Below are 21582 nucleotides of genomic sequence, written 5' to 3' on the forward strand. Positions count from 1 at the left end.
CCCAATGTGTGTCCCCTGCTGTGGCCCTCCAGGTCCTCTTCTACAGCCCTGCCACCCCCCCATGGTCCCCAGGACCTCCCCTGGCCCAGGGGAGCCAGACCCTGCTCAGCTGGTGCAATGGCCGGTGGCCAGTCTCCCACCGGGTGTCCTCTGGCAGGAGGCCGGGCAGGGGCGGCCGCTGCCCAACCACAGCCCCCCCTGCTATGGAAGGGGCTGAGTGGGCGTGTGGCAGCAGCACAGGCAAAGCCACCACCACCAACACCATGGGGACCCTCGGCTGCTGCCTGCTGCTCACCCTGGTCCTGCGCATCCCTCACCAGGTTGCAGCCAGGAAGGTAAGGGCAGCCCTGGGGCAGAGTCTGGCCATGCTGTGCTGTGTTATCGCGGGGAGGAGGATGGTTGGATGAGGTTGGACTCCCTGGCTGTGCCATGCTGTGCACCACCATCCCTGTGGTGCACTGTGAGCAGGTACAGAGCTGCCTGCTGTTGCTGTGCCAGGCTCTGCCATCCTGGGGTGCAATGTAAGCTGACAAGGAGGCTGCCTGCTCTTGCTGTGCTTTCTGGTGCCACGTTGTGCTGTGCTGTGCTGTGCCACAGTCTGTTCTGCCATGCTGTGCTGTGCCATGCTCTGCCAGCCCTGAGGCAGAGTGTGCAAGGCCTGGGGGGGGGACGTTTACATGTTTTCACTGTGCTGTCCTGTGCCACCTCAGCTCACACTGTTTATGTTATTTCTGCGTGAGGGGCTGAATGCTCTGATGCAGCCTTGAGGTACCCTGATGTGCCATCCTATGCCATCTCTCACACCATGCCATGCCGTGCCATGCCATGCCCCAGTGCAGCATGTGTGACCAAGGGGCTGCCAGCTCAGATTGTGCTGTCCTTGTAGGCCCTGTTGGTCACCTGGTTCTGGGATAGGGCAGTACCCAGCACCCCCAGCTCTCCCCTGCCCTGCTCAGGGAGAGGGAAATGCTGTCCCAGCTTGTGCCCATGCCATCATTCCCAGTTGCCACATGGAGGGGCCATGCCATGGGACACACCTCCCACTGCTCAGTGAGGCTGGAGGGGGGACCGTGGCTCAGCAGTGCCTGAGGCACCCACACAACTGCCGGTCCCCAGTGTGACCTGCAGGGCCTGTGGAGGAACGAGCTGGGCTCCAACATGACCCTCTTGGCTCTGAACACAGGCAGCACCTTCTCGGGCTTCTACCACACTGCTGTGACAGCCACCAACAAGCAGAGCCTGGGGTCACCCCTGCAAGGGGCCCAGCAGCACCCCGGTGCCAAGAGACACCCCACCTTCGGCTTCACCGTGCACTGACAGTTCTCAGGTACAGCAGTGCCGGCGATCCCCTGCCCGTGCTGGGAGTGGGGAGCCCTCCAGCTGGTCCCCCACAGCACTCAGAATGTCCAGAGGAACTCTGACTGTGGGCACAGACTGGCCACACACACTTGCTTCTGCCCTGGGATGTGCTGATGGGAGAGGTGCCTGTCTGGGGTGGGTAGCGGGGCAGTCTGTCTGGGAAAGGTGGCAGGGGTGTCCATCTGTGTGTCTGAGGGACATGGCAGAGTTGGAGCCCATCTGTCTGTCCGGGTGATGTGGAGTCAGCCCATCTGGCCAATCTGGCAGGCAGGTCCATCCTCTGTCCAGGGAATGTGCTGCGTGGTGTCTGTCTGTCTGTCTGCCAACATCAGGTGGCCCAGGTGTCTCTGTCTTAAGGTGCAAGCCCTCAGCCCCCTCTGCCTCTCTCAAACCCTGCCAGACTCCACCACAGCCTTTGTAGGCCAGTGCTTTGTGGATCGCTGTGGGAAGGAGACACTGGAAACCACATGGCTCCTGTGGGAAGAGGTTCCATCCCACAGGGACACCTGGAAAGCCACCAGCTGAGCCCTGTCCTGGCCCTCCCACCCCACAGCCCTCACTCCCCTCCTCCTGACATGTCTTCCTTGCAGGGTTGGCACCCAGCAACATGCTGATGGGGCTCCCCCTTTCCAGAGCTTGCTGCTCCCACACATGGAGCAAATAAAGCCTTCTCCAGCTGGCAGAGAGCCGTGCCCCATTTGTCCCTGGGATGCAAGCAGCCACTCCGTGGCCCTGGGCAGAGCAAGGTGGGGGACGGGTGGTGACTGGGGGAGCAGAGGGAAGTGTTTTGGAGAGACTGGGAGGGATAGGGCTGGGGGACAGGAGAAGTACGGTAGCTGGGTAATTCTGCTTCCTGACCATGGCTTCAGGCCTCAGCAGGTGCCTTCTTGCCCATGCATATTTGAGACATTCATAGGGGCTTTGTGTTGGGTGGCCTCAGGCAGCATTCCTAGCGTGGAGCAGTGGGATACCCCACAGCCAGGGATCAGGGTGAAGGCTGCATGCTGGCAAGCCACTACTGTCACCTGGCCTCATCCTGTGTCCCTGCCTCCATTTCCAACTTCTGCTGTGGATGGTGGGTTTGGTGCTGCGTGCGCATGTAGGGGAGAGCTGGGTGCCAGGCTCCACAGATTGCAATCTGGGATGTTGGCGTGGTCCAAAACCCATGCTGGATACCAGAGGGAACATGAGAGGGACCTGGAGCTCCAGGGGAAGCTGCTGGGTACATTGGGTGGCTAAAGCCAGATACTGAAGGGCTCCATGGTCTATGTGCACAGCTCTGCATGTATTTCCCAATCCTTGCCTGTTCCCTGATTAGCAAGAGGGTGGAACAGGGTACAGATCCTTTCTGATGTTCAAATTCACAGGATGTCATCTGTACCTTAAACTTTATTTTATCAGCTAATTAGGAAAGGGAACAAACCAAACAGGGGCCCTTTGCACTGATATGACTGAGACTGGAACTCACTAATCCATCATTTCAGCAACTCATGAAGTTTCATTAGTTACATAATCTGTACTGTGCAGCTCCCAGCTCCTGCTCCTGAGCACCAGAGGGAGAAGCTGTGTGGGCAGGGAGAGGTGCAGAGCCTACCTTGGACTGCAGGATGGTTGGGGGAAGCAACTGCCGGATGGGGCAGTGATTCTGGCGCAGAAAGTACACAGTGCCTCAAGCTCCTACAGGGCAGGATGGAAGCCCAGACACAGCCCTCAACCAGTAGACATGGGGTTAAGATCCCCCAGAGTGGGTGACACCAGTGGGAATCCCCATGCAATCCCTCCTACATCCTGGTTCCCACTCATCCCTGTTCCCATCCCTGTTCCACACCCCATGTCCATTTCCACCTCTGTTCCATTCCCCATTGCCATTCCCAGCCCCATTCCAGTCCCCGTCCCCACCCTCATCCCCACCTTCAAGCCTCATTCTTGCCCTATCCCCATCCCCCACCCCTGCTTCCAGCCCTGTCCCTCTTCCTGTCCCCGTCCCCATCTCTATCCACATCCCCTATCCCTCACCCTTGTCCCCATTCCCACCCCGTTCCCAACTCTCACACCTTTTCAACATCCTCCTCTCCTCCAATGCCCCATCCCTGTCCCCATCCCCATTCCCATCCTCGTTCCTTCTCCAAGTTCCGCCCCAGGGCTTTCTGGCCTGTTGGCTGTGCCAGCATCTTCCTCTGAGCACATGTGGGAATGGATGTAAACTCCCTAGAGCAAGTGTAGTAGGACTGCTGCCAGCTCGGATCTATAGTTAAGTCTCTGTCATAATTCTGGCAAAGTATCCTAAAGCACCTTAGCATGTTAAATTAATCAATGATTAAATGCTGCCAAATCCTTTAGACAGAAAGCACTGAACAAGTCTTGGACTAGGACTGGAATCAGCCACACCTAGGATCTCTCAGCAGCTCAGAAAGCAAGGAGAAATTCCTCTCTGAACTCCAGTGGGATTTAATGGGAGCATCTCCCTTACCCTTTTCCATCTCCAGTCTCCATATAAATCATTCTAAATTGATTCTCACTCCTTTTTCCTTTGAATGCTTTTACCCACGCAATAGGCAATAGAATGAACCTTGCCATCAAACTTTGCTAAGTCACGTTTTTACAAACTGATATTAAACCTGCTTTTGCCAACACCTTTGACAGTGACGGTATAAGAAACTCAAACCCCCTGGGGATGCACAGGGAATCTATACAGGGCAGGGACAGGGAGCTCATCTGGTGGCTTTCCAGTCATTTTCAATGTCGTCCACCTGTGACCACAGAAGCCACATGGTCTTCAAAACCTCCTCTCCATCCTTGTCCACGAAGCATTGTCCCGTGAAAACGGTGATGGAGTCTGCAGGGACAGGGCAGGAGGTGGAGTGACGCATGGCCGGGGTGGTAGGTCAGTGCCCAGCACACGGGACAGTAGATCCCTGCTGTCCCTGGCCCCTGGGAACACTGGGGATGTGGAAAACAGGCAGGGGGGTTCAGAGGGCTCGGGGTCCCATATGGAGCACGAAGAGAAAGGGAGTTACTTGCACCAGCTCTGCAGCAGGCAGACAGCTGATGTGCCTGGAGATGTGCTCCTTGCAGGACTCTGCCAATGCTCCTGCTCCTTCTCCTTTTTATTGCTGCCAGGGCTGAGGGTGGCAGCTCTGGCCAGGGCATTGTGCAATCTGGGTGGTTCCAAATTTACCAGCCATGTGAGAGGTTGGTTTCAGCAGGTATTTCCAGAATACCTGTGTTCCAAGACAAATGCAGATGGACAGCTCAGGTGAGCTGCACCCTTATCCTGGTACCACAGTACCATTCCAGCCTCACCACAGTGACCCTAAGGGAGAGCACCTTTGTCCCTCTCCCTTGGCTGTGGGCTCTGCCATGGGAGGACATCAGCTGGTCAAGGAGGGACTGCGTCTGGGAACTTGCCCTTCCCAGAGAACATTATTCTTCTGCCCAGGAACGATCCCCTAGGGAGCAAAGAAAAGTTCATTTGTCACCTGCTGGCAGCACTTGGGCACCACAGCGATGTGCTGCCTGCATCAGCTCACAGAACAGGCAAGTGGGGAAAGGAAGGTCACAGCAGGCAGGATAGGCTGCTTCCTTCCCCCAGCCTTCATGGCTATTAAGTGATAAGGGAGTTCTTTAGAATAAAAAAGATCTGAGGCAGAGAGAGTGAGCTTATAGCCCTACCTGTGGTGTCCCCAGAGCTCTCCTGTCCTGCACTGTCATGTCATCAGAGATCTCCCTCCCTTCCTGTGGTGTCCCCAGACCTCCCCTGCCCTATTTGTGGGGTGTCCCCAGACTTCCTCTGTCCTCCACTGTGACGTCCCCTGAGATCCCCTGCCCTTCATATGGTGTCCCCAGAGATCTTACACACTCCCTGTGGTGTTCCCAGACCTTCTCTGCCCTTCCTGTGGTGTCCCAAGATCTCCCCAGTCCTCCACTCTGAGATGCTTCTGCCCTCTCTGTGACATCTTTGATGCTCTTCTGACCTGCTGCTCTGGCCATGTTTCCTGCCCCATCCCACACTGTCTTCATGGACTCCATCACCATCCCGAGGGGATGAGGCTCTCCCATCTGATGGGTGCCCTTTGGCAGGAGGCCCGGCAGGGGCGGCTGCTGCCCAACCACAGCCCCCCCTGCTATGGAAGGGGCTGAGCGGGCGTGGGGCAGCAGCACAGGCAGAGCCACCACCACCAACACCATGGAGACCCTTGGCTGCTGCCTGCTGCTCACCCTGATTCTGCTCATCCCCCACCAGGCTGCAACCAGGAAGGTAAGGGCAGCCCTGGGGCAGAGTCTGGCCGTGCTGTGCTGTGTTATCGCGGGGAGGAGGGTGGCTGGATGAGGTTGGACTCCCTGGCTGTGCCATGCTGTGCACCACCATCCCTGTGGTGCACTGTGAGCAGGCACAGGGCTGCCTGCTGTTGCTGTGCCAGGTTCTGCTCTCTGGTGCCCTGCTGTGCCATGCCATCCTCTGCTGTCCTGTGCCACACTGTGCCAGCCCCAGGGCAGAGTGTGCAGGGTTTGAGGGGGTTGCGTGTTTTCACTGTGCCATGCCTTGCTGTCCTGTGACACCCCAGCTCACAGTGTTTGTGGACAAGGGGCTGCATGCTCTGGGTGTGCCCTGCTGTGCCATCCTGTGCCAAGCCATGTTATGCCATCCTACACCATGCCATGCCATGCCATGCCATCCCACAGCGCAGCTTGTGTGGCCAAGGGGCTGCCAGCTCTGATGGTGCTGGCCCTGTGGGTACTGTTGGTCACCTGACCCTGGTATAGGGCAGTACCCAGCACCCCCAGCTCTCCCCTGCCCTGCTCAGGGAGGGAGAGGTGCTATCCCACTGGTGCCAGCAGTCCCAGATCCCAGGCAGAGAGTCTTTGCCATGGGACATGCATCCCACTGCTTTGTGAAGCTGAAAGCGGGACTGTGTCTTGGCACAGAATTAAGGATGGCAAACCAGATATATTTTTATAAAAGTAAGTGATTTACTACAATAGACAAAAATATCTTCCTTTAACTACACAGTATGGAAGCTATGGAAGCTACACAGAATGGAAGGCTACTATGCTACTAGTATAGTACAATGCCACTATTTTGAAGCTATATTAAAGCCAACAAAACCAATTGTGAAGTAGAGTCTGATATTACCCACCCATACCAATGATTGTGGGCCAATCTCTTTTGCTCAGACTCCAGGAGTAGCCTGGAGGTGTGTCCCCATTCCAGGGAGGAAACTCCACACACATTCCAAGCAGGGGTATTTTCATGGACCCCGCCGTTAAAAAGTGGGCTTTTATAGTGATTTGGGCTGGTCCCATCCCTGCATCCCAGCCCTCCAGCCCAGCCCCAGAAGAAAAACGGAAGCAGCAAGGGCTCCCTCTTCTGGCTTGGTCCTCTGACAAAGAAGACAATGAAGAATGAAAGGTGACAGCTGGAGAAATTTATTAAGAATTTCAAGTTATTTATCCCCTTAAATGTGCTCCACTGCCTGCCCCCGGCGCCAGCAGGGAGGGGGGCCATGGTACCAGACCAGGACCTGCTGCTTGGGCTCAGATTGTCACCGTCCAGGGAGCCGGGTCTGCCCTGGGGATTGCATCTGCCACAGGCCCTCCTGGGGCAGAGCCACTCAGTCTGTGCAGTGTCACCCAACCACAACCACCAAACCCACGTGCCTGCGTGCACCAGTCCAACATCCTCACACACACATGCACACACACTTTTTATTCCTACAGGCCAGGTCCCCACCTTACCCAGCCCTCTGACTGCACAAGAGGTCTCCTGTGCTACTGGGCAAGAGACCAGCCCCAGTTTGGAATGGCTGGTGAGCTTGCAGGCTCATCAGAGCCCTGAGCAATGGGGAAGGTGAGGCACAGGCTCCACTGGAGACAACCCACCCACCTGAAGTGCAACTTCTCCTTGGAGCCAAAGTGAACACGTGGCATATCCCAAGCCAGGGCCAATTCCAGTGTCCTGTGTCCCTGGGCAGGCACTCTGCAGCTGGCACACACCGCCGCTGCCGTCACCTCCCCCTTCTCCGTCTGTCTGCTTTTACCTGATGGGAAAAATGTTTGTATTTGTAAGAGACCAAGGAACTCCTGTGAAGGAGTAAATGAAGATCACACACACCCCAGAGGGGATTGAGACCCTCTGGGTATAGCACAGACCCACTGCAACCTGGAAGTTACAGCCCCGCGGTTTTAAGGGATGACTGTTGCTGCAGGAAAAGATGCTTCCATGGGCGGAGTCGTCCGTCAAGGCAGAGGAACAAATCAGGCAGGAAAAGCCACCAGGCATGAGTGGAAGGCACAGAAGTCCCATGACTTTGTATCCGTTCTGCTCAGAGACACTGACCTTCTGGTGACAGTCATTGCTTCCAGCTTTTTGCAGGGTGTTTGAGCCATGCTGGTATTTAAGAAAAGCCCTGAGGCAGCTGCATAATTATATGCTGGTTGTGACATGTGTACAAGGTAAACTCATTAGAGCAACAATTTTAACATAAGCACAGATCCTGACTATGATAATATCTGGCATTCATGAAGCAAACTACACCCCAATAGCCTGAAGAGCTCTGAATGCATCCAGGCAGGAAGCTTATTTTTCCGGAAATATTCAGACAAACATTTCGTTTACATAATATAAGGTTAAAGAAATACTGCAAAGACCCAATGTCAGCATCACTAGTTTGTCAGCATCATCCTTGCTTAAAAGCTGACAGAGACATTAGGCAAATGGTCACCTTTCATGGCAAGAGGAGGTGAGCAGCAAGGGCTGGTACCTTGTCTGAAGCAAGGCTGCTTCCAGGCTCCTCCCAAGGGAGCGAGCAGACAGCTGAAGGATGATGCAGAGTTATCGAGGGAATACTGGAGACCTTTGGGGAACTGGTACAGTAACAAGCAGACAGTAAGTGATGGCAGTACAAAATGCCAAGGGCTGCTAAATGCCTGCTGGAACCAACCTGACGGGACACAGCTCACTCATCTGGCAACAGGGACTGAGGGAAGGCGGCTGGGTAGCACCCTGGCTACCCAGCACAAACCTGAGCTCAGTGGGCAACCCCACACAGACTAAGGAGATACTGGCACATGGAACTAATAATGCCAGGAACAGCTCCAAAGTGGTGTGAACACCACTCTTTTAGAGAAGCACAGCAAGGACAAGCAATGGAAAGGTTGGATACAGCCTAAAGTTGGGAAGAAGCCACGGCATCCCACAGAGCTTTTAGCAATGGCACCAAGGTGGCTGGAGGAAGGGAATTTTGCCTTGGCTCAGGTACTCTGTGCCCCACAACCAGGGGTCACTCATTGCCCCTGCTCCCCCTTCACGTGTCCCATGGAGGATGGAGGGACTCACCGGTGGGTGAATCCAGCCTGCCATCCTGCAGGAGGTCCTGCCACACCTCTCTACCCAATCCCATAGGATTGAATGCCGTCAGGTGGGTGACTCCCGTGCCAGCCTGGAGAAGGGAAGAGAATCCTCAGGGGCTGGTACTTTGGAGGGGCAGACGCAGGCTCTCCACCCCCAACAACAACACTGGTACATCACACTCACTCCCCACTTGTTGCCCTCCAACTGCAACTCCAAACCTACTCACCCACTGCCCTGCAAGCTTCACCCACAGCTTCTCTCCTGCCCACAGGGAGGTCATGTCCCCTCCCCTGAAGTCAGGCAAGCACTGAGTACTGCTGCTGGCCCCAACCCATTGACACGCTCATCAACTATCGGCTGCCTGGAAGCAGCCCCACCCCCCAGCAGGAGCCACAGCACCAGGGCAGCTCTTTACCTTCTCCCGGGCAGAGATGGCGAGAGTGAAGGGGTTCACACTCGTGCAGTGGTGCAGCAGGACTCCAGCAACTCGCTCGCCATCCTTCTCCAGGGCGAAGGGCTCATTCCAGTGCCCTCCGCTCCTGTCCTCCTTCGTTCCCATGCCGTTCTGCAGGCTGAACATGATGGACACTTCCACGTCCTCATCCCTCCCGTTCTCCACCTCCCAAATGAACACTCCCACTGGCAGGCTGGAGTCCTGGCAGAGACAGAAAATGCCGTGTACATGGCTGGTGCTCCACCATTGGCTGCCAGAGGATGATTTCTCTCACTGCAGGGGAAACCATGCAGGACACAGGGGGAGGATCAAGAGCACCAGGAACAACTCAGTCTTGAAGTCTGTTGCCAAGCTGAGGAGGACCAGCAGGAGCAGAGGAATTTATGGGGCAGGTAATACAAAATTCAGAAGAGGAGCCCTGGGCTAGCAAACACCACACTCGACAAGAGGGAGACGGAAAGCAGTGTTTAAGGCTCAGCTGAGTGTCTCATCCCTCAGCTGCCTGGCAGGTTGATACAGGCTCACGTGCTTCCCTGGGGTAAGAGGAAGGTCAGATGTGTCAGCAGCACAGCCTGCCACCCTCATCTGGGGCTGGGAGCCAGCACGAGCAGCATGAGGGAGCGCTGAGCCATCCCTTACTGCCATCCCGAGCTCCTGCATTGCTGCAGGGGTTCCCCCTGCTTGGGACCATTGCTGAGCAGAGACACAGGGAAATGTTGGGAAAGCCCAGCTAATAAGCAGCTCTTCCCTTTGGGATGTCATCACCTCCTTACCTTATAATCATGGGGGATGACGGGAGAGACCTGTCGGCAAGTGAGCACCACATTCTGCCCCGGGAGCTCACAGACCATCCAGGCCCGAGGGTACAGGGCGTGGTAAAAGGCATAGTGGCCACAGTAGCCCCAGTTCCAGCTCTGCAGAGTGCTGGGTCTCTCCACAGACAAGACCTGCTGGTAAATCGTCTGCCCCTTGCAACGCAGGCACACGGTGAACTGGGGAGGAGAGGAACATATGTAGGGAATGAGATGAACCCAATGAAATGGTCCAGGCTGCTGCAGTGCCACTGACTCCCCCTGCATACCCTGCTGTACCTACCTGGTTGGCGATGACTGTTTCATAGCTATAAATGCCAGGATTCAGTTCCCAGCGGCAAAACTTGCCTGCAAAACACTATTTGTCTAAAAACAGAGAAAAAAGTGTATGAAATTTTCCACATGTTATTTACTGCCCTAAAAAATCCAAAATTGATATCTGAGTTAACTATGGCTTATTTGGGTCCCTCCAGTCTGTTACTCTTCAATTGCAAGAGAAGAACTGGCTGTAGATTCCTCAGGTGTGGTGGGATGGGAAGAGCAGCTGCTGGTGGTGCCATATCTGGAAGAGAGCTGAGCACTGGAGAGCCACTGTATGGATTCTTTATGCCTCATGGACAGTTGTCAGACCAAAAGTTTCTGGTGGTGATGGAGAGGCAGACAAGTGTGCTGACTGAAGGAAGGAGTGACTTTGTGTGTGGGAGGGTGATGAACCACTTCATCATCTGTTGGTAAATAGGAGGGCAGTTTCAGGTGACTTTACCTGGGAGCATTTTTTGCTGAATGCTGTGACATTTAATGAGAAATGGGCCTGGAGTCAGGCCCTCCTGTGAGGGGTGGGACTGGTGCTATGCCTGGGCTCATCCTCCTATGCAGGATCTGGCCCAGACCTGCAGTAATACCCACTGGGGAGGAAACAGTGAAAGTGGTGCACTCCAGAATGTCCCTTGCCTTTCCTAGCCTTGGACTTGTGTTGCTGAAGGTGGCACTCTTCCCTGCCCTCTGGTGAGGTTTGAGCTCACTGGAGGTGGGATTGATGAACTTGTCTCCTCTGTTCCTATGAGTATTGAGGTGTTTTTCCATGTATTTTGATCCCTTGCCTGGCTGGCAGTGCTCCTCTTTGTAACCTCATTAATATGCCCTTGCTGTGTGCACAAGTCAGTAATGAAATGTAAGAGAAGCCTGTGACCCGGTCCTGAGGAAACTGTGCCCCAAAAGCTCGTGCCAGAGATGGTTGCTTCACACCAGCCCTTCGGTGATCCCCGGAGCAGCATGTGGGCTTCTATGTAGAGGCAGACCGAGGAAGAATGGCTGTGTGGATGCTTGGCTTTAGCAGAGCTGAGAGGGATTTGCTGATTTTCCCTTGAGTCTGCCAAGGTGTCTGGTTGAAGTGTCCAGCCTCCCCTGGCAAGCTCCTGCCTGGTGTCATCACAGCCTCTGCTTCCCCAGGCTTTGGTGTCACCAGAGTGGCAAGCAGGCTCTGGCAAGTCCCTGGGCTGTGCTGATGAGACTCCCAGATCTTCCCTTTCTTGCAAGTAGATGCTGTGGTTACTCGATGACTTCTGCTGCACAGACATTTCCTATTTTTACTGTCAATAACAAAAGTGGCACAAAATTTTGTTTATCTTCAACTGTGTGAAGAGTGTTTTCATCTCAGTGCAGTCCTCCTTGCACTGCTGCTCGACTGCTTTTTGCTTGGCTGGTCAGTTGTTTTTGTGCTCCAGTGGAGTTGGTTGGTTGCTTTTGGTTTCTTTTTGTTTGTGGGGTTTCATTTTAATTTTCTTTGTTCTTTTTTTCTGTTTTGGCAAGAGCTTGCTCAGCGTGATAATTCAGTCTATTCTGGTAACTGTCTTCAGATCTAGCCTTAGTGTTTTGAACTTTTTTTTCCCCTTATTCTAGGAGGGAGTTTTTTGTCCTGGTAATCACCTGAAATAGTTGTTTGTCCGATGACCACTGTTGACCTTTCACAAGTCTTTAACTTTCACTTTGGAAAAAGGGTTCTAGTATCTCCTGGCAGAGAGAAAACCACCAGGGGTCATGCGCTTCTGAGTCTGACCTCTTCATCCCCAGTCTTCTCTCTCTCAAACTCTCTCACTCTAGGCCATGACCCTTTGCATCATCACCTGATTACAAAACTGAAAGGATTAACTTGCTTTGGAAATCACTCAAACTAAGCCGTTTTTGTTTTTCCCTTGAACCGAAGCTGAATTTTACTTGCACTTTCTTTCCCCAGAATTCCCAGGATTTACTCAAACAAATCTGCTTGTATCTACAACATTCACTTTGTAGCTGCAAGATATATTCTGTTGTCATCAGACCAGTTTGGCTGTAACTTTTGCCTTTGGCAGGAAGTTTCCTCAAGCCTTGCTGATCCTGGACTGTCTGTTGGCCAACTCTGGCCAGTGTCCCATCTCTTGAAAGCATTGTGATGCCTCCTATAGCTGGTGCAGAGGTCAAGACAACCTAATGAGAAATGGGCCTGTGGCCTTGTGTGGTGGTTTGGTCTAGGCCTTCCTTGGTGACCAGTTTGTAACCAAGGAAGGGTCGTGATTTACCCAGTATTCCCTATGATTTTTACGTAAGCCAGACTATAAGAAGAAAGGAGGGAAGGCCTTCGCTCTCTTTCCTTCCGGCGGCTCGGAGGTGCAGGTTCCCTGCTGTTGAGTCTGCCGGGTTGGGGAGCGAGGCCTGGTAAGGCCTTGTCGACCTTGGGAGGCAGAGGTTGCCGGCAATCGTCCCCGAGCGACTCTCGGTTGTCCCAAGGAGAGTGGTGGGATATTTCTTTGCTAACTCTTTAGTTACTAGATCTCAGGCTACTGATTGGGATATATATGTATATATATATTATTTTGATTTTGTTCCTTTTCCCTTCCCCCTTCCCTTTCCCCTGTGAAATTGTATATATTTTAATTGTATGTAATTGTAATATAAATGTAAATATATTTATATATATCACTTTAGCTGTCTCTCTCTCATTTCGGGTTTTCTTAGTTGTTTTTCTCCCTCTTCTCCCTGAGGTTTGGGGGGGGGGGGAACTCTTGTGGTAAGGTTTGGAGACTTGGCAGGGAGCCAGCTTCAAACCATATCACCTTGTCAGGAGAAAGTCAGGGCCTCAGATAGTCCTCAGCCTGAGAAATGAGACCATAAAACAGATGGGGGTGGTGTGGTTGGCCAGGTCCCCAAAGCAAACTCCCAAGAGATGTGGGAGAGTTGGCCAGTGACTGAGGGTGAGAAGCTGGTTTTTGAGAGGTACTAGCTGGATGAACTCTCAGCCTGCTCAGGGGGAAGGGTTAGTGTTAGGTACAAGTAAACCTCTCCTGCAGTCAAAGGGCAGGGTAAAGTGGGGACCTTATGTGTGTGCATGTGTGTGTGAGGATGTTGGACTGGTGCACGCAGGCACATGGGTTTGGTGGTTGTGGTTGGGTGACACTGCACAGACTGAGTGGCTCTGCCCCAGGAAGGCCTGTGGCAGATGCAATCCCCAGGGCAGACCCGGCTCCCTGGACGGTGACAATCTGAGCCCAAGCAGCAGGTCCTGGTCTGGTACCATGGCCCCCCTCCCTGCTGGCACCGGGGGCAGGCAGTGGAGCACATTTAAGGGGATAAATCACTTGAAGTTCTTAATAAATTTGTCTGGCTGCCTCTGTTCTTTACTGTCGTCTTTACCAGAGGACCAGGTCAGAAGAGGAAACCCTTGCTGCTTCCGTTTTTCTTCTGGGGCTGGGCTGGAGGGCTGGGATGCAGGGATGGGGCCAGCCCAAATCATGGCTGGCTCTTGTGGAGTTTTGCTAAAGGCACCAAACCACCTCTCCAGCTGTGATGGCTGGCAAGACCTGCCCCCTGCCCCTTGCTGGCTCCTCTGCTGCCTGCAGGGCAGGGCAAGGCCAGGAGGCAGAAAAGGACTCTGTGGTGAGCAGCTGTGCCAGAGGCTGGCACTAACCAAATCATGTGCCCTTCTGTCCAAGGCTGGGTACCTTGTTTCCTTTTTCTCCTTTCTCTGTCAGCACAGCACTTGAAGGCTATGCCAGCCTCGTTCGGGAGGGGTGGGGGATAGGGAGATCCACTGCCCTTCCTGTTGCGTCCCCAGACAGACAGCGATGAAGACTGGGGGCTGTGTGGGTACCTCGGGCAGTGAGGAGTCACAGCCATCCCTCCAGCCTCCCTAAGCAGTGGGACATGTGTCCTGCATGTATGGGGCTTGCAAGGCCCCTCTGTGTGGCACCAGGGACCAATGGCATGGGCAGCGGCTGGGACAGCACTTCTTCCTCCCAGGGAGGGCAAGGGAGAGCTGGGAGTGATGGATACCCTCCTATACCAAGGGGAGGTGACCAACAGCACCCCCAGGGGCGGCACAGCCAGAGCTGGCAGCCTCTTGGTCACTCATGCTGCTTGTGGGATGGCATGGCACGGAGTGGGATGGCATCAGATGCCACAGCAGGGCACAACAAGAGCATGCAGCTCATCAGATGACATGGTATGGCACAGCCAGGCCACACAGCCCCTCATCCAGCCACCCTGCACCCTGGGACAGCACAGCACGGCTCAGCAGGGCCAGACTGCCCCAGGGCTGCCCTTACCTTCCTGGCTGCAGCCTCGTGCAGGACAAGCAGGGCCAGGGTGAGCAGCAGCAGCAGCTGAGGGTCCCCATGGCGTTGGTGGTGGTGGCTCTGCCTGTGCTGCTGCCCCGCGCCCGTTCAGCCCCTTTTATATAGGAGGGGCTGCTGACCCTCTGACAAAGGACACCCACATGGTGGGAGAGTCCCATCCCCTCTGGGGATGCCCAGGGGACCTGTGCAAGGTCAGATGAAGCTGGACAGACAAAAGAGCATCAAGGACATCACAGGGAGAGCAGGGGAGGTCTGGAGACACCACAGGTAGGACAGGGGATTTCTGAGAATATTGCAGTGAAGGGCAGGAGAGCTCTGAGGACATACAGGAAGGGCTATAAGCTCTTTCTGTCCACTTTAGAGCTTAGTGCTCCCTTAATCCTTAATAGCCTTCAGGGCTGGGGTAGGCAGCAGCCTGTCCTACCTGTTGTGACCATTCATCCTCTGCTTGCCTGTCCTGGAAACTGGTGCAGGCAGGGGATCACTGCAGCAGCCCAGTGCTGTCAAGTGGGTGACACATGGGCCTTTCTTCACTCCCCAGGGAAGTGTTCCTGCATCCGTGTGGGTAGAGGAATAACAATATCCAGGAAGGACATATTGTTCCAGATGTGGCTCCTCCCAACCAGCTGGTGTCATCCTGGCATGGCAGAGCCCACTGATGATGGAGAGGGACCGAGTCCCTCCCTTGGGGTCCCCAGGGTGAGGCTGGTGGGCACAGGGGTACCGAGACATCGGTGTGGCTCACCTGCAGTTCCCACTTCCACTTGTCTTGTGTTGGAAGCTACCGACAGCAGCAATGATGTCCTGATCCAGCTGGAAAGGGACAAGAACAGGTACTGAAGCCAGCACAGCTTCTGACATGGCTGGTGTTGCTGCAACCCACCTGCATTGTTCTTTAACGCCAGGCAACAGGCTGTCTGCAGGCTTTTTCTCAAAGGTTGAGGTATTCAGTCTGTATAAAGGGATATTTCTGCCTTTTCCTCCTCTTTTGGCCCTATCACCTCATAAACCTTTTATGTGACAGGCTCAGCTTTCAGCAGCTTCTGCATGGGCAGAGCTGCAGAGAGGGAGGACAGTCCTTAGTCACAGATTTTCATTACAGTACAGCCTGTACTATTGTTTTTCAAGGCTGATTAAATCCCAGTTTGAGGAAGCAAGTTGAATCATTTATTAACCCTTTCTTCTTATTATTCTTTCTTTTTTTCATAACCTCCTAATACTGATGTGTTTTAAACCCCAGCTCTGTCAATTTTTAGCTTCTTCAGTGCTTTCTGCATTGCACTACTTCCCTGCCTGCCCATTGTCCCTTGCCCGCTTCTTGCTGCACCAGGGCTCAGGAATGGCATTGCAGAATTTAGCCATAGCAATGATTGCCAGCTCCAAGCTGCTTTGCTCTCTGCCCTTTGAAGGGTGCAAACCCATGGAGATACCCCAGCTCTTGGCTTGTTTTATTTTTAACTCAACTGAGGCTGGTCAAGAAATTTGCCTCCTTGAGCACTGAACTTATGCCTGCACCTGGAATGTACACCAGTGGGACAGGGAGTGTTACATACAAGAAAAATAAAGATTTTGGACAGAAATAACCAATATTGTTTGTGTGATGCTAAACTTGAACCTACAGCTGTGAATGAGCTGTGGGTTGCTGGGCATGGAGACCTTGCATTGCCCATCCCCGGGGTCTCTGCTGGAGCAGGAGCTCCCTGAACCACAGTGATGGCGAGGGGGTGATAGAGAGGGGGTGATAACAGAGGGCAGATGGCAAGGGTGTAATAGAGAGGGGTGATGTGTGCCCCTCTTGCCCCCGGAAACCTTTCCAGACCAACCCTGACCTAAAGGGTCGACCACACTGCAGGCAGCACCTGCTTGCCAAAAACAGTCAGAGCAAACAGCAGCTATGTGAGAAAACATACCTTGTTGTGCAGTTAATTTCTGAGACAACAACTACTGGGGCAGGAACGTCCTGCAGGCAGCCAGCCCTCTGGACAGGGATCTCTTGCAGGCAGGGTGCCGGAGGGCTGTGGGACTCCTGGAGAGAGGAAAGGAGGTTGTGGAGAAGCCAGCAGCAGAAATGCAGGGCTCTCCAGCCTGGATAGCATTGAATTTTACTGTCAGAGAGAAACTGGGGCTCAAATGTGACTTTAAAGAGAAAGACAAATTTGAAAAGTATTTCTGAGATGTGGCCAAGAGCTGCCCTGTCTCCATTTTAAGAAAAGGATTATTTCCTGGTGAATAGGGCTCCATCACCTCTTGCTATGAGGACTAGGGGAATTAAAACATATATTTTTGGAGACTGCCTTGAAAAGCATTGAGAAATGGGGGAGAAACTCTGGCATGAACCCAGCCACTTCAGCCTTCCTGGCCAGCAACAACTGTAACGTAAGGGGAGTTATATAATATGTACTTATAGAGATTCAAGAATCCCTGCGTAAGTACAGCTTTTGTCAGCATTAACATGCAATGTCCAAGATATTCAGGGAATATTGGGTTTTCATTAACTAAATAATTTCCTTCCAAGAAACACAAGCCAGTCTGTAAAAAGAGCAGCAAACCTTCATGTCAGCTCCAGGCGAGAGGGGACGGGGCACTTTGAGTGTGGAGGGCCAAAAACAAAGTCCCGAGGGAATCCGGATGCTGGGTGGGTTTGCATGATCATGTCTGGTGAGGAAGAGCAGGGTGAGCTGTGTTCTGTGGCCAGTCTGAGGTGCACTGGCTTTAAGGCTCCCTGGCACTCTGGGGCACAGCAGTGAAGTGGCAAATAGGTGGCAGAATGGACAAAAGCTCCAGAGAGGGGTTTTCCCATCTCACTATTGCCAACAGTCCTGGCAGAAGCCAGATTTGATCTGCAATGTGAAGGGGAAGCAAGGAGGGGCATTTCCAGCAGTCTTTTCTGGGAATATCTGCTGCAATTACCCCCTCATATGGCTAGGAACCAAGACTTTGGAAACACCCAGATTGCACAATGCCCTGGCCAGAGCTGCCACCCTGAGCCCTGGCAGCAATAAAAAGGAGAAGGAGCAGGAGCACTGGCAGAGTCCTGCAAGGAGCACATCCCCAGCTACATCAGCTGTCTGCCTGCTGCAGAGATGATGCAAGCAACTGTCTTCCTCCTGGTGCTCGGCCTGGCCCTGGGGGCTCACAGCCTCTCTCCAAAAAAGGTAAGATCAGGTCTGGGATGCAGAGGGCAGGATGGGCAGGGTGGGCAAGGACTGCAGGCTGTGCTATGGCACCGGTACTGAGTCCCCTCTGCTGCAGTGCAACCTGATCGGGCACTGGGTCAATGACCTGGGCTCCACCATGACCGTCTCGGCTCTGAATGGAGACGGTGTCTTCTCTGGCTCCTACCTCACGGCTGTGACAGCCACCACGAATGAGATCAAAGTGTCACCTCTGCAAGGGTCTCTGCAACGCAAAAACCAGAAGGGCCAGCCCACCTTTGGCTTCACCGTCAACTGGACCTTTTCAGGTACTTCTCCTTTCCCAACCTCCCTGGTGTGTTCCCAGACCTGCCCTGCCCTCTCTGCTGTGATACCCTGGAAGCTCTTCTGCCCCTCCCCACAGTGTCCTTGCTGATTCTCTGCCTTCCCCTGCACTATACCAGTGCTCTCTCATCCCCTCTGGTGCCCCTGATGCTCCCCCAGCCTTGTCCCTGGAGCTCCTTGGCTGCTGTCACCTCCCAGTCCCAGTGGGCAGGAGATGCAACAGGGGCTGAAGCCCACAGCTGTCTGCCCATTGCCATGTGAGACCCCCAGCCCTCTGAACCCTCCTGCCTGCTTTCCACATCCCCAGTGTCCCAGGGGCCAGGGACAGCAGGGATCTACTGTCCCGTGTGCTGGGGCAAGCACTGACCTGTTACCCTGGCCATCCATCACTCCACCTCCTGTCCCTGCAGACTCCATCACCGTTTTCACGGGACAATGCTTCGTGGACAAGGATGGAAAGGAGACTTTGAAGACCATGTGGCTTCTGCGGTCACACGTGGACAACATTGATAATGACTGGAAAGCCACTATGTGAGTTCCCTGTCTCTGCCCTGTACAGGTCCCCTGTGCATCTCTGGGGGGGGGTTGGAGCTGTTACAAATGAGTGCTTTGTGTTGCTTCCACCGTCACTGTCGAAGGTGTTGGCAAAAGCAGCTTCAATAACAGTTTGCAAAAGTGCGACTCAGCAAAGTTCAGTGGCAAGGTTCACTCTATTGCTTGCTGCATGGGTAAAAGCATGCAAAAATAACAGCCTCTGCAGTCCCACTAAGGTGAAAATGCTATGGGAGAATACAGGGCTGGATGTGCATTTGGACGTTGTCATGTGCTCCCCTTACATCTTCTTCTGTGTCCCTGCAGGGTCGGCACCAACATCTTCACCCGTGTGCAGTCACAGAAGGAGTGAGAAGGGCAGCAGGGGTGTTCCCAGGCTGGCAGCAACACTGGGGGGGAAGCCCCCACTCCTGCCCCACCACTTGTTTCTTCCAGTAAAGCTTTGTTGCAAATCTCCACTGTTTCCTGTCCTGATGTTGAAAAATGTGGAATATGTAAAAAAAAATTTTATACCCTTTGTTTGCTAAAATGTATCATTCCCAGTTGCCGCATGGAGGGGCCATGCCATGGGACACACCTCCCACTGCTCAGTGGGGCTGGAGGGGGGACCGTGGCTCAGCAGTGCCTGAGGCACCCACACAACTGCCGGTCCCCAGTGTGACCTGCAGGGCCTGTGGAGGAACGAGCTGGGCTCCAACATGACCCTCTTGGCTCTGAACACAGACAGCACCTTCTCGGGCTTCTACCACACTGCTGTGACAGCCACCAACAAGCAGAGCCTGGGGTCACCCCTGCAAGGGGCCCAGCAGCACCCCGGTGCCAAGAGACACCCCACCTTCGGCTTCACCGTGCACTGACAGTTCTCAGGTACAGCAGTGCCGGCGATCCCCTGCCCGTGCTGGGAGTGGGGAGCCCTCCAGCTGGTCCCCCACAGCACTCAGAATGTCCAGAGGAACTCTGACTATGGGCACAGACTGGCCACACACACTTGCTTCTGCCCTGGGATGTGCTGATGGGAGAGGTGCCTGTCTGGGGTGGGTAGTGGGGCAGTCTGTCTGGGAAAGGTGGCAGGGGTGTCCATCTGTGTGTCTGAGGGACATGGCAGAGTTGGAGCCCATCTGTCTGTCCGGGTGATGTGGAGTCAGCCCATCTGGCCAATCTGGCAGGCAGGTCCATCCTCTGTCCAGGGAATGTGCTGCGTGGTGTCTGTCTGTCTGTCTGTCTGTCTGTCTGCCAACATCAGGTGGCCCAGGTGTCTCTGTCTTGAGGTGCAAGCCCTCAGCCCCCTCTGCCTCTCTCAAACCCTGCCAGACTCCACCACAGCCTTTGTAGGCCAGTGCTTTGTGGATCGCTGTGGGAAGGAGACACTGGAAACCACATGGCTCCTGTGGGAAGAGGTCCCATCCCACAGGGACACCTGGAAAGCCACCAGCTGAGCCCTGTCCTGGCCCTCCCACCCCACAGCCCTCACTCCCCTCCTCCTGACATGTCTTCCTTGCAGGGTTGGCACCCAGCAACATGCTGATGGGGCTCCCCCTTTCCAGAGCTTGCTGCTCCCACACATGGAGCAAATAAAGCCTTCTCCAGCTGGCAGAGAGCCGTGCCCCATGTGTCCCTGGGATGCAAGCAGCCACTCCGTGGCCCTGGGCAGAGCAAGGTGGGGGACGGGTGGTGACTGGGGGAGCAGAGGGAAGTGTTTTGGAGAGACTGGGAGGGATAGGGCTGGGGGACAGGAGAAGTACGGTAGCTGGGTAATTCTGCTTCCTGACCATGGCTTCAGGCCTCAGCAGGTGCCTTCTTGCCCATGCATATTTGAGACATTCATAGGGGCCTTGTGTTGGGTGGCCCCAGGCAGCATTCCCAGAGTGGAGCAGCGGGATACCCCACAGCCAGGGATCAGGGTGAAGGCTGCATGCTGGCAAGCCACTACTGTCACCTGGCCTCATCCTGTGTCTCTGGCGTGGTCCAAAACCCATGCTGGATACCAGAGGGAACATGAGAGGGACCTGGAGCTCCAGGGGAAGCTGCTGGGTACATTGGGTGGCTAAAGCCAGATACTGAAGGGCTCCGTGGTCTATGTGCACAGCTCTGCATGTATTTCCCAATCCTTGCCTGTTCCCTGATTAGCAAGAGGGTGGAACAGGGTACAGATCCTTTCTGATGTTCAAATTCACAGGATGTCATCTGTACCTTAAACTTTATTTTATCAGCTAATTAGGAAAGGGAACAAACCAAACAGGGGCCCTTTGCACTGATATGACTGAGACTGGAACTCACTAATCCATCATTTCAGCAACTCATGAAGTTTCATTAGTTACATAATCTGTACTGTGCAGCTCCCAGCTCCTGCTCCTGAGCACCAGAGAGAGAAGCTGTGTGGGCAGGGAGAGGTGCAGAGCCTGCCTTGGACTGCAGGATGGCTGGGGGAAGCAACTGCCGGATGGGGCAGGGATTCTGGGGCAGAAAACACACAGTACCCCGAGAAAGTGCCAGGGCCTGTTGGTCATTCTCTTCCTCTCACAGTGTGCCTGCCCTTCCCAAACCTTCCTCAGCCTCCAGTCCTCTCCCTCATTCCATGCTGGGCTCTCAGGCTGCTCTTAGCACCACACCAGCTCCCAAAGAGTGCACTGACTCTCCAAGGGTTGCTTATACTGAGTACAACTAGTTGATGTGCCTGGTGGTCCAGCTTTTGTTCAAAAGCCACCCCTGCATCCTCATCCTCACCCTTGCATCCTTGTCTTTGTGCTCTCATCCTCACCCTTGCACTCTCATCCTTACACCTGCAGCCTCATCCTCACCCCTGCACTCTCATCTTCACCCCTGCCTTCCACACCCAGTCCCCAGTTCATCCCCATTGCCCACTGGAATCCTTGGCACTGCCTTGGCCATAATGGTCTCCTTCTCACACTCCCTCTCTCCAAACACCCACTGTGGCTGTCAGTAGCACCATGAGCTGGTTGTTTGGGTC

General features: G+C 54.2%; 4 protein-coding genes across 5 annotated transcripts; 3 read left to right on the top strand and 1 right to left on the bottom strand.

Annotated features, from left to right (window-relative positions):
* Positions 1–263: 263 nt before the first annotated feature.
* LOC116780269 (avidin-like) lies at positions 264–1953 on the top strand. Its single transcript, XM_032674957.1, is given in 3 exon segments — positions 264–335; positions 1117–1327; positions 1760–1953. Coding segments are annotated over 3 exon segments (408 nt in total). The 3' UTR covers positions 1885–1953.
* Positions 1954–6653: 4700 nt separating this feature from the next.
* LOC116780262 (non-lysosomal glucosylceramidase-like) lies at positions 6654–10379 on the bottom strand. Its single transcript, XM_032674940.1, has 5 exons — positions 10260–10379; positions 9938–10156; positions 9126–9365; positions 8696–8798; positions 6654–7397 (listed from the first exon to the last, which is right to left on the bottom strand). Exons 2-5 carry the CDS (start codon positions 10013–10015, stop codon positions 7129–7131), a joined length of 690 nt encoding a protein of 229 aa, XP_032530831.1. The 5' UTR covers positions 10016–10156; positions 10260–10379; the 3' UTR covers positions 6654–7128.
* Positions 10380–17441: 7062 nt separating this feature from the next.
* Positions 17442–19070, top strand: LOC116780265 (avidin-like). 2 transcript variants are annotated; one of them, XM_032674945.1, is made up of 4 exons: positions 17442–17738; positions 17836–18046; positions 18473–18593; positions 18921–19070. In XM_032674945.1, exons 1-4 carry the CDS (start codon positions 17667–17669, stop codon positions 18964–18966), a joined length of 450 nt encoding a protein of 149 aa, XP_032530836.1. In that variant the 5' UTR covers positions 17442–17666; the 3' UTR covers positions 18967–19070. The 2 variants fall into 2 exon arrangements, with proteins under 2 accessions (XP_032530836.1, XP_032530835.1); XM_032674944.1 differs by having other exon boundaries at positions 17444–17738; positions 18473–18590; positions 18918–19070.
* A 94-nt stretch (positions 19071–19164) lies between these two features.
* On the top strand, positions 19165–20119 carry LOC116780485 (avidin-like). The gene is given in 3 exon segments (XM_032675575.1): positions 19165–19204; positions 19245–19494; positions 19921–20119. Coding segments are annotated over 3 exon segments (420 nt in total). The 3' UTR covers positions 20051–20119.
* The last annotated feature ends 1463 nt before the right edge of the window (positions 20120–21582 follow it).

This window comes from Chiroxiphia lanceolata, chromosome Z (genome assembly GCF_009829145.1).
Source record: "Chiroxiphia lanceolata isolate bChiLan1 chromosome Z, bChiLan1.pri, whole genome shotgun sequence".
In the NCBI taxonomy this organism is placed as follows: Eukaryota; Metazoa; Chordata; class Aves; order Passeriformes; family Pipridae; genus Chiroxiphia; species Chiroxiphia lanceolata.